The sequence below is a fragment of the Trichosurus vulpecula genome, chromosome 8 (assembly GCF_011100635.1).
Source record: "Trichosurus vulpecula isolate mTriVul1 chromosome 8, mTriVul1.pri, whole genome shotgun sequence".
In the NCBI taxonomy this organism is placed as follows: domain Eukaryota; kingdom Metazoa; phylum Chordata; class Mammalia; order Diprotodontia; family Phalangeridae; genus Trichosurus; species Trichosurus vulpecula.
The window spans coordinates 266510942-266523643 of NC_050580.1; the positions used below are offsets into that span (position 1 = coordinate 266510942).

Sequence of the window (12702 nt, forward strand, 5' to 3'; positions counted from 1 at the left end):
TGTACCTAACAAAACGAAGTATTCAAAGCACAACTTTGCCATGGGATGAAGAGACTATTACTCAAAAATCTGGAGGATGAAATTCTTTGAATTTGGAACCAATAGTACAACATATTTCTTTTAAAGTAACCATATTTATAGTTACGATTTTAACATTTAGCTTTAAGAATTTTTCCTCATCTTTCTCAGACAGCTACTCACATTTAGCTGTGTAATTAGGCTGTTTCAGCTTCCAAGAACATGGATTATAAAACCAAAGATTTAGAGGCAGAAGAGGTCATCTAGGCCCACGAGCTCTTGAAACAGCATCACTGCATATGGAAAATTATACACTATGTAATCATTACCTTTCCTCTTCCATGTGGAATTCCTAAAGGACAATGCTTTACTGCTCCTAGCAGAGCGGCCACAGCAAAACCGAAGCCAGTCACAGCTTCAGGTGAAGATTTGAGCACAGTAAGTCGTTCAAGGCAACGGTCCAAAAGTGGAGTTAGGTAGGAAGGCGATGCTACAGCGATGCAGTGTAAACACCAAGCTGCTGCTAATTGAACTGAAATGCTAGGATGAATAATAACTGAAATGACATTGTCAAGAATCCCTGGAATAAAAGAATAAACAAATAATGAATTTTTATAGAGAGAAGGCTGATTTAGTAATCGACTGATCAATAAACATTTATTTAATGTCTACTATGTGCTAGACACTGTGCTGAGCACTCAGTACACAAAAAGAGGCAAAAGACAGTTCCTGCCCTCAAGGAACTTAAAATCAAATGAGGAATGCAATATGCAAACAAATATATTCAAAACAAGCTACATATTGGATAAATAGGAAATGATTAACAGAGGGAAGGCACTGGAATTAAAACGGGTTGAGGAAGTCTTCCTGTACAAGGTGGGATTTTAGTTGGGCCTTAAAGAAAACTGAGGAAGTCAGCAGTTGGAGCAGAGGAGGGATAGGATTCCACGCAAAGGGGACTGTCAGAGAAAATGCCCGAAGGCAAGAGATGGAATGTCTTGTTTGTGAAACAGCCAAGTGGCCAGTGTCACCATATCAAAAAGTATGTGTCAGGGATTAAGGTGTAAGCAGACTGGAAAGGTTGGAAGGAACTGGTTAGGAAGGATGATCTTGGAGGAAATAGGTAGCCACTGGAGTTTACTGAGTAGGGAGTGACATGATGAAACCTGCACTTCAGGAAAATCATTTTGGTGGCTGAATGGAGGACGGACTGGAGTAGAGAGAGACTTGAGGCAGGCTGACCCAATGGCAGACTACCGCAGTAACTGAGGTAAGAAGAGATCACGGAGGCCCTGCATTGGAGTGGTGGCAGTGTCAGAGGAGAGAAGAGGGCTATTCCAGAGATGTTACACAAGTGAAATTGACAGACCTTGGATATGGGGGTACGAGAGACAGTGAGGAGTAGAGGATGGCTCTTACGTTGTGAGCCTGAGGAACGGAATGACGATGTTGCTCTCTACGGCAACAGGGAACATGTCTATGGGGGAAATCTTAGGGGAATGATAATGAGCTCATATTGAGTTTAAGATGTCTTCTGGACATCTAGATCAAGATGTCTGAAAGGTGGTTGGAGACGTGAGAAAAATAGGGGAAGTATTTAGTCATGTGTATAAAGATTATATTCTTCTAACATACACTAGTTGTTGAGTTATCTAAAGTTCAAACCAAGAGAGGTAATTCTAAACATTGTTTCTTTTTATAAAAGATCGGTCTAAACTAGGTCAGCTCACAAAAAAGTTACGTTCTTTAAACTGTGTCAATGCTCTGTCCCTTGGTCCTAGGAACTAAAGCTGGTTAGTAACTATTGGGGGAGGAGGGAGGAGGGAGGAGGGGAAGCATTCTAGGTCTTTCCTAGCCAAATTTTCCATCCATTTCAGGATACCTTTTTATTAACCATTTAATATAGATCTACTTCATCAGTTTGCTTTATCTGAATACTACTAAAAAGAAATTGAAGTCAGCTTGATTTCTCCATGGGATTCACTCAAACAGATCCTATTGTTTCTGTGATCACTAACAGAGTATTGTATCTATATCAATTTTTAAAATGACTGCTGTATCAGTCTTGTGTCACTAGCCACATAAATAATATATGTTCAACTCTGAAATAAAAGACCTAAAATCAATTATTTCACACACAATTGTAAAGCAGAAGTATTTTCAGATAGCTGCCTATAAGCCAAACGACACAAATAAGTATCAAATAATGATGCTGAATGATATTTTTCTAATAAGCTAAGCAAACATGTTGGTTTGAAAATTCCTTGAAAATTCCATGATAGTACTGTGTTCTAGGAAATTATGATTATGAAGAACACTGAGAAAGTCGGTAAAATTTGAATGAGCTCAAGCAGAGTAAAGCGGAACCAGAAAATCAACTTACCTAATGCCTACAAGAACATAAAGGATAATTCAATATTGAAAGAATTCAGAATTCTAATCAACACAGTGACCAAACATGACTTCACAGGATCTCTTGGTGGGTAACAGGAAGAATAAGCATTTACACACAGCATATGCCAGGCACCGTGCTAAGCACTTTACAAACATTGTCTCATTTGCTCTCACAATAACCTCGAGAGTTTTACAGCTGAGGAAACTGAGGCAAATAGATTTAAGGGACTTGTCCAAGTTTCTGAGGCTGCATTTGAACTCAGATCTTCCTGACTCCAGGCCCAGCACTCTATTCACTGAGCCATCTAGCTACTGTAAGATACACATTTTCAATATGTTTAATGGGAATGTACATGTAGAGCCCATGTCAGAATGCATGCCATCTTGGGGAAGGAGAAGAGGAAAATTTAAAACTTATGGAAGTGAATGTTGAGAACTAAAAATAGGGGGCAGAGCCAAGATGGCGGCTGGAGAGTAAGGACTTGCTTAAGCTCTCCCCTAGGTCCCTCCAAACACCTATAAAAATGGCTCTGAACAAATTCTAGAGCTGCAGAACCCACAAAATAGCAGAAGGAAGCAGGGCTCCAGCCCAGAACAGCCTGGATGGTCACTGGGAAGGGTCTATCGCACGGAGCTGGGAGTGGAGCAGAGCACAGCCGAGTGCAGGCTGCGTGAGGAACAACCAGACTGGGAGCCAAGTGGATCAGGTGCAGTGCCCTGAATCAGTGAGCTGTGGAAGTTACCAGACTTCTCAACCCACAAACACCAAAGACAACAGAGAAATTTAGTGGGGAAAACATCGGGGACAGAGTGAAAGGAGTTCGTGGTAGGCCACCGCCGTGGAGGCAGCAGAGGTGGTGCAGCTCTGAGGCTGCTTCCAGAGCTACAGCTGCAGTTGCTTCTGGCCCCAGGCCCACCTGGTGGGAGGAATTAAGCAGTGGATTAGAGCAGGAGTACAAAGCCTGCTTTGCCCTGCCTGGATCTGGGCCACAATCCTGGTTGTTGGTTCTTGGGGAAGGAGTGCCAGTGTGACAGAGCTTGCTGTGTAGGAGTAGCTCTAAAAACAGCAGCACAACCCCTCAAGCTTGGGACAAAGTACTCTCTACTCTACAAGCAGTCATACCCCGACAAAAAGCTCAAGGGTCAAGTAGTTGGCTGGGAACATGAACAGGCAGCGAAAACAAACTCAGATTCAGACTCAGACTTTGGAATCTTTTTCTGGTGACAAAGAAGACTAAAATATACAGCCAAAAGAAGCCAAAGAAGTCATAGAGCCTACATCAAAAGCCTCCGAGAAAAATATGAATTGGTCTCAGGCCATGGAAGAGCTCAAAAAGGATTTGGAAAAGCAAGTTAGAGAAGTAGAGGAAAAATTGGGAAGAGACATGAGAATGATGCAAGAAAACCATGAAAAACAAGTCAATGACTTGCTAAAGGAGACCCAAAAAAATACTGAAGAAAATAACACCTTCAAATATAGGCTAACTCAAATGGCAAAAGAGCTCTAAAAAGCCAATGAGGAGAAGAACGCCTTGAAAGGCAGAATTAGCCAAATGGAAAAGGAGGTCCAAAAGACCACCGAAGAAAATACTACCTTAAAAATTAGATTGGAGCAAGTGGAAGCTAGTGACTTTATGAGAAATCAAGATATTATAAAACAGAACCAAAGGAATGAAAAAATGGAAGACAATGTGAAATATCTCATTGGAAAAACCACTGACCTGGAGAATAGATCCAGGAGAGAGAATTTAAAAATTATTGGACTACCTGAAAGCCATGATCAAAAAAAGAGCCTAGATATCATCTTTCAAGAAATTATCAAGTAGAACTGCCCTGACATTCTAGACCCAGAGGGTAAAACAGAAATTGAAAGAATCCACAGATCGCCTCCTGAAAAAGATCCCAAAAAGAAAACTCCTAGGAATATTGTTGCCAAATTCCAGAGCTCCCAGATCAAGGAGAAAATACTGCAAGCAGCCAGAAAGAAACAATTTGAGTACTGTGGAAACACAATCAGGATAACACAAGATCTAGCAGCTTCTACATTAAGGGATTGAAGGGCTTGGAATAGGATATTCTGGAGGTCAATGGAGCTAGGATTAAAACCAAGAATCACCTTTCAAGCAAAACTGAGTAGAATGCTCCAAGGCAAAATATTGACTTTTAATAAAATAGAGGACTTTCAAGCTTTCTCAGTGAAAAGACCAGAGCTGAATAGAAATTTTGACTTTCAAACACAAGAATCAAGAGAAGCATGAAAAGGTAAACAAGAAAGAAATCATAAGGGACTTACTAAAGTTGAACTGTTTTGTTTACATTCCTGCATGGAAAGATGATATATGTAATTCATGAGACCTCAGTATTAGGGTAGTTGAAGGGAATATACATATACATATAGACAGTGCACAGGGTGAGCTGAATATGAAGGGATGATATCTAAACAAATAAAATCAAATTAAGGTACAAGAGAGGAATATGTTGAGAGAGGGAGAAAGGGAGAGATAGAATGAGGGAAACTATCTCACATAAAAGTGGCAAGAAAAAGCAGTTCTGTAGGAAGGGAAGAGGGGGCAGGTGAGGGGGAATGAGTGAATCTTGCTCTCATCGGATTTGACTTGAGGAGGGAATACCACACACACTCAACTGGGTATCTTACCCCACAGGAAAGAAGGGGGAAGGGGATAAAAAAGGGGGGGACGATAAAAGGGAGGGCACATAGTGGGAGGAGGTAGTCAAAAGCAAACAATTTTGAAAAGGGACAGGGTCAAGGCAGAAAATTGAATAAATGGGGACAGGATAGGAGGGAGCAAAATGTAGTTAGTCTTTCACAACGTGAGTATTGTAGAAGGGTTTTGCATAATGATACACATGTGGCCTATATCGAACTGCTTGCCTTCTTAGGGAGGGTGGGTGGGGAGGGAAGAGGGGAGAGAATTTGGAACTCAAAAGTTTTAAAAGCAGATGCTCCAAAAAAAAAAAAGTTGTTTTTGCATGCAACTGGGAAATAAGATATTCGGGCAATGGGGCATAGAAATCTATCTTGCCCTACAAGAAAGTAAGGGAAAAGGGGATGGGGGGAGTGGGGTGACAGAAAGGAGGGCTGACTGGAGAATGGGGCAATCAGAATATATGCCATCTTGGAGTGTTGGGGGAGGGTAGAAATGGGGAGAAAATTTGTAACTCAAAATCTTGTGGAAATAATGCTGAAAACTAAAAATATTAAACAAATAAAATATTAAAATTTTAAAAAAGAAAACTAATAAATTTTTTAAAAAAGATATGCATTTTCAGATATAGACCAATATGTTTTGCTCCCTTTTATGTATTGTTTTTCTCCCATTAGAATGTAAACTCCTTGAGGGTAGGGGCTGTCTTTTTTTCTTATTTCTGGCACTTAGCAAGGTACTATTCACATAGTACATCCTTAATAAGTGATTTCTAGCTATCTTTACTTATTTTTTACAAGGAAGGGTCTTGGGGTTGGAAGGAGGTGGAAGTTATTGAAAAATAGCAATGTAAAAAAATAAAATAAGTAAAACATTTTTAAAATAACTACATTTGTTGTGATTTATGGAACATTATATCTTAGCTGTATGTGAAATTGTAGAGAATGACTCTGGGAATACATCTGTATAAACTTTGGACTAGTCCTATTATTTCATAAGTTTAGAAAATTCCTGATGAGGAAATTCTCTCTATCAATGTAGATGGGAAACTATTCTGCAAATTATATAGTCTAACAAAGTTGCTGGAGGCACTGAGAAATTAAATCATTTGTCAAGGTCACAGAGTTAGTAGGTGTCAGTGGCAGAACTTGAACAGAGGGCTTTTTAACTTTACGGACAGCTTGCTATCCATTAAACCATACTACCTGGATAAAGTCTGAGAAAAATGAGCTAGCTAAAAGCTCTTAAATTAAAAAGGGAAAAATCTTCCTGCATCTATAAATAAAGCCTAAAATTTAAAATGTAAAATATCCATTGGCTATACATACTTCATTAAAACAACAGTATAATCTCTTTAAAATCAGCCAAATAAAAGAGGTTCCTTTACTAGATAAGTAACATCTTTAAAGCACTTAATAGTTGTAAAAATTAAAAATTTTTAAAATGGTCTCAGAGCAAATTACTACCTGCACTTGCATCCTGTAATAAAGGTGCAGCTGTTGTACCAAGACCATATATAAGATTCCCAAGTTCTTGTAAAGCACACACTAGCACATGCTGGCTGGCAGTGACATCTGTGGAGCCAGGCCGAGTTTCCAAATTACCTTCAGTCATTACAGCATCTGAAAAAAGTGCAAATATTGCAATGCGATACACAGTTTCTCTACAACACACAATGTAGAGTATGTGGTACAGAGTAACAATGTGAAAGGAACATATACAATTTGACCTTTTTTAGGTGAGGCTCTATGGACTGTTGAAAAGAACGGTGGTTATAATAACTGTAATTAATCTGTTCAGATTAAGCAGCTCACCATCCACAATGCACACCATCATGTGAATGTGGTGTGTGTTTTTGCATATGTGTATATATTTTTTTCACTAACTTAGGTGCTAATACCGTAAGGCAGAAATAACATCCTACAGGAGATTCTTGGTCAGTATGTTTTAAGGTAGCTGGCCTTTGAGGTCCCTTCCAATTCTGAGATTCTGTTAACTGATTTCAAAAGCACATTAACTTCTCAAATTGGGCAAATATTTCCGATATAGTTATTAAATACATATATGTATATAAATTCATATTTACTTAGAAAAAAATAACTGAACTGGATGGTAAAATTTTGAATGTTACTGTACTTTGCATGCATGAGATTTTCTGAATACTGAAGTGTCAGTATTATAGGGCTAGATGATAATCACTTCAGAATCAATTAAAAAAAGATAATTTTATTAGTCCCATACCAACAACTTTCTTTAGTTTCCAGATGGCCTGACAAATATCCTTGGCAGCAGCAATTTGAGCTTTTTCTCCAAGAAGACTTCCTATAGTAGTTCGAAGGATAAATGAAACACAGCGACGACAAGAGATAGCATCCATCTGAGTTTGGATTGCTTTCGGGTGAGACTGCGACACAAGGCTTAGGATATGAGAGAGTAGGGTAGTAAAATTCCTTTCCAGCCAATGTCCTCCTAATGTTGAAATAAATACCACATATGCCTGAAAAAGAATGGAAGAGTACAGCTGTCAAAATTAAAATATTTTCAATCAAATATTAATATTCTCCCTATCACAGAATACACTGAAAAAATTGGATTTTCTTTTCTTTTTTGAACACTGCAATATTTTCTCAGTGAAAGCTATGGGGCACTAAATTAATATTAGATCAAGTCCTTTTTCATTTAAGGCTACAGCTACAATGTATGGGCATTTCAACTCTGATTTCATTTAACCTGCCCCTCTGTTTTATTTTGTTTCAGAGAGTGAGAAATGTTAAGGAACTATCACAGGCAGCTGGGACATAAAACATTGTCTTTGGCCTCACAACAACAGTTTCCAGCTGTCTGAGATTCTTATCATAGAATAATAAATTTAATGTAAGAAACATATTAAGAATTATTATGCAACAAATTCATAACTCATAGGACTTTCAGTTCTAGGGACTGGAAAGGAGTAAATGCTAACAGTGATCAAGCATTATTCTTTATTTTCATGAATTTTAACGCTTTGACTTCACCAGAGATACAAAGACCAATGATACCACAACAAAGGAAAGATAACATATGGAACTACTTGACAAATTTAGTCACTGGAAATCAATCACTCCTCTGCATATCCTTGTTTCTTACAAGTCCTCAATAGCATTCATTTACCATTACAAATGAATTTATTATTTTAAGGAAGTCTGTGATGATAAAAATATTAATACCATTGGGTATATGTACAATAGCAGATTTTAAATGACAAACTAGGAACAAAATGTAATGTCACTAAGGAAAGGGATTATTCTAGGGTCTTCTTGAGTTTTCTACAACATACAGGTAAAATTTTTACAATAAGTTTTACTGATGCTTTTAGTTTTATACTAGTCATTTTTGGAAACCTCTTCCAAATATTCAGGGAAGATTTTTTTTCTTGAAGATTTAACAGCAGTTTGAGAACCAAACACTCTTTCAGCGTATACATACTAACATTTGTTTTGGAAATGAAACGATACAAAATGGCAACATAGTACTTTTGAACAATTGTTCATCTAATAACATTAGTCACCTACAATTATACCTTAAGACAGCTAAAAATATGTTAGCACGCTGAAAAATATGTTTAACCATAAGAAATAAGAAAACAAGCCTTTAGAAACAAAAGAATTACTTAACTGTACCACAACAACCAAATCAGTCCTCTTCAGAGTTAGTTGGCTTTGCTTGAGCTCAAAGTGAAAATAAAGCTCTCTTGCTTACTTATAACCTAGGTCTCCAAAAATCTTAAGCAATATATGCCAAAACACCATGACTTGTGCTGGATGACCTGTCATGGCACTAACTTTAGAGAAGTTTACATTTCAACATTATCCCAAACACATCGATACTGTATCCGAAATAGGTGTTAGATTTAGGCCAGTGAGAATTATAGTCAGATATTTCATTTGTGATCCAAACCTGAGTAACACCAACTCGAACATCCCTACTGACTGAACTGGTTCCTTTCAACATATCTCCACTGGCGCGAAGAAATCCTGAACTCCCACGCAGAAACCCTGTTCCTAGTAATTCCATGGCTTCCTCCAGAGAAACTTTGCGAATGTTTTGCCGGGAAGCTGCTATAATAAACAAAGCCAAAAAACTCTCTAAATATAATTTCTTTTTAATAGAACAAAGTTAAATCTGTTATACCTTTTTAAAAAGATATATTAATAATTGTAAAACAAAGTGTGAGACTTCTAATAAATTTGAGGCATATTTTAAAAAAGTAAATCTTTGGTGTCAAAGATAAAAAATGACAGCTGTACTCTTCTCTGTCATACTTCTGAAAAACCAGGGAAGACAATGGACTAGAAGTAGAGAAATCAGATTCTATTATTTGCTACCAAGATTTGTAAGGTAGCCTCTACTTCTGACAAAGAAAATCTGGAGTAAGAAACCAAATTTATCGAACTTAAAACTAAACAACATCGAAAAGTAAAACAGCAAAAAAAACAAGAGAACAGCCAACACACACAGCAATACATACACAGGAAAGAGTTAGAAAAAAATCTTTTAGAATGTTATTCCTCTAGCTACCCTTGCGTGAGCATTTGATACCTCATTTCTATATCCTACTATTCATTTATGGGAGATTTGGGCCTTTTATTTGAAATAATTAAGACAAGACTAGATCAAAGTATTAGGAAACATACAGTAGGAAAGCAAACTTCTACCAGAAGACTCATTCATTGACCATTTTTTTCACCTTGATCTCTGATTATACTCCCCTCTTTCAGGGACATTTATGTGCAAACTACTTACATAAGACTAAAAAAGAAGTCCTCTTCAGCTCTAGAGACGCACAGATTGAAAGGTTATTTTAAATGACATGGTCATTTAAATAAATTTAAATAATATTCACTAAAATGGGATTGAAAAAGTGCAGCATTGGGGCACTAAGAGTGGTTTATTTAGAAGTTCCTAGCCAAAAACTAGGCACAGAACAATGGGCAATGAAGAAAAATATCACTTGTGGATAAATGAAAAAAATTTTAAGTAATGTAAATAAGATGAATTGATTGATGAACTGATATTGATGAATATCAGAAGAGGAGAAACCAATTTTTTTGCCACTTGATAAAAGAATAATCATTTTCCTTAGTAAAACTTTCATTATCCAAAACACATGACAAGTAAGCCTTATTAGGAAGACTGGCATTTCTCAAAGTAATTTGGGTTCTTGAAATATACTTATAGAACCCATCCAATGCTTGTGGGGAAGTAAGAAAGGAAAGTGGGAGTAGTTAAAGAAATTTTGAAGAAAATGAATGAAATGAGACCGATTTGCATACCCTCAAAATTGCTGTCTGTATTCAGAAGTTTTGAAAGTTTTGAACACACACATTTAATTCCACATTTATCATTACAGAGAGACAAATACTACTAGCACTGGAATTTTCTTTTTGAAACCTTATCCACATTTTACAGAATGACAGCACTCCACAGAACAAAGTTTGGGTGATACAGATTTAAGCGTCTACTTTTGGATTGGAAAAGTCATTAAAACAGATGGAACTAGACAACAAAATCAGATAATGAGAAACGACCATCAAGGTTTATTTATTTTAAAATTATTATCTGTGATTTTTGGATAGTCCTAAATTTTTTTGTGGCATTTTAACAAAAATTATGGAAAGTCTAAATCACTTTTATAATTTTTAAAGACATAAGATTCCCACCCTACTACCTATAGTTATTATGTAATCCTAATTTTAAAATTTTTACAAAAATCACATTTAAGCTAATTTTACAAATAAGTTTAACTACTTGGCAAACTTAAGAAACATATCCTTTAGATCAAAGTTAAAAAAAAAGTATTGATTAAGTAAAACATATTTTAAAAAATTTCTTCCTATTAACCCTCTGTTATTACATTTTTGATATACAACAAAATCTCCCTTTATGTCTTAGTATTAGCCATATGGATCTGATAAAAAACAAACAAATATATAGGAAGCTATTACAAATTCACAAAGGTAATTCCCAGTCCACAATGGCTAAATGATGAAAGAATATGAACAGATAATTTTTCAAAAGACAAAACATGAATTTTTAATAGTTACTTGAAAATTCTCAATCTTATCAATAATCAAAAGAAATGCACTTAAAAAACCCCAACCCTCAAAGATACCATTTTATATCAAATTTAATAAAATAAACAATAAAATTTACTATTAGTTATACTGTGAAGAAAACTGGTATACTCACTCATTATTTTTAGGATGGCAAAATTTTGTTGGATAACAACAGGATACAAAGGAAGTTACAAAAATAATATCCTTTGACTCAATAATAACATTGTTGTGACTACACCCTAAAAGTGTTATCAAATATAAAAAAAAGAGCTTTCTCTTCAAAGCTCTCCTTAGCATCTATAATTAACTGCATGTAAAAATCATATGCACTTACAAAAGATTGTTTCATCTACATGTCTAAGAATACGAGCAAAGGTTAAATAAATTGTAGTATATCAAAGTAATGGAATAGTATAATGCCATTAATACTAAAAAGTCTAAGGAATATAAAAAAATGCAAAATTAAAAAAGCATAACTGTAAGAACAGAGAACATAGTAATAATGGCCATATAAGAAGGAAAATGACTAAAAATGAATGGAGAGAGAACACCAAGGGAGACCTAGCAGGAATCAGTACACTCTGAAATAATTTTAGGTACTAAGTAACTAGTTTAACTAGTTCAAGTTAACTAGTTGACTGAGGCTGAATATAAATTTTACATAAATGATTTACTAAAAATAATTTCTATGCAATTTTTATGTCAGAAGACACTGTTACAGTAACTGATTTGCTGAATCTGAACTACATATATTGTAGATTATTTGCAATCTTTTCTATTCCCAGGCTAATTTCCTTTTTGCATTTTCCGTGCAAATGGTATGAAAATAACACTAAGCAAAACTTCACTACAAAGGCAAATGTGTTATATTACGATAACAATTAAAAAAACCAAACATTACTATTTTGGAAGTTATCTACCATTTGGAGTTAACCATCACTGCTCACTCCCATTTGCACAGATAACTGAGCAAAATGTATACTGTAGTAATTCATTATTTTTAAATAGCACCACAAAGAGTTAAAACAAGATTGCATATCTGGTACGCATGGAATAATTCGGAAATATTCCAGCACATTAAAAATGCTCAAGACTAATAGGGCACAGATAAAGCGCTAAAATCACTCTTTTTGTTGTTTTTAACCTAAGAGTTATCAAATGGATTGAGCAACTGTCTCAGAACCAAAAGCAGAAAGTCACAGAATTCAAATGACTGCAAAAAATGATTACAAAAGGATTCTATGCATTTTACCTGTTCCTTGCTTAGACATCACAGCTCTAGCCAACACTGTGCCTAAGAGCTTTGACACTGCTATTCGGACATCATAACTGGAACCTTCAAATGACTTAAAACACAAAGTCGCAACACTGTCTATGTCTGTACTCCACATAAAGGCAGCCTCATTCTGAAGTTCAAGGAGACACTATACAGAAGGAAAAAAACAAATGAATAAGAAACATATAATTATTTGTGAAATAAATAATGCAAAAAGTGTTAGGATCTAACAAAACCTTTTATGTCAACAGCA

General features: G+C 35.9%; 1 protein-coding gene across 1 annotated transcript in view; it reads right to left on the bottom strand.

Moving 5' to 3' along the window:
* The window catches only part of HEATR5A (HEAT repeat containing 5A), a 182524-nt gene that overhangs the window by 129733 nt on the left and 40089 nt on the right, over positions 1 to 12702 (bottom strand). The window contains exons 6-10 of the mRNA XM_036734739.1: positions 12426 to 12597; positions 9015 to 9175; positions 7320 to 7575; positions 6545 to 6700; positions 348 to 598 (exon numbers count right to left, since the gene is read on the bottom strand). Coding sequence (XP_036590634.1) covers positions 348 to 598; positions 6545 to 6700; positions 7320 to 7575; positions 9015 to 9175; positions 12426 to 12597 — 996 coding nt within the window. The remainder of the gene's footprint in view (positions 1 to 347; positions 599 to 6544; positions 6701 to 7319; positions 7576 to 9014; positions 9176 to 12425; positions 12598 to 12702) is intronic.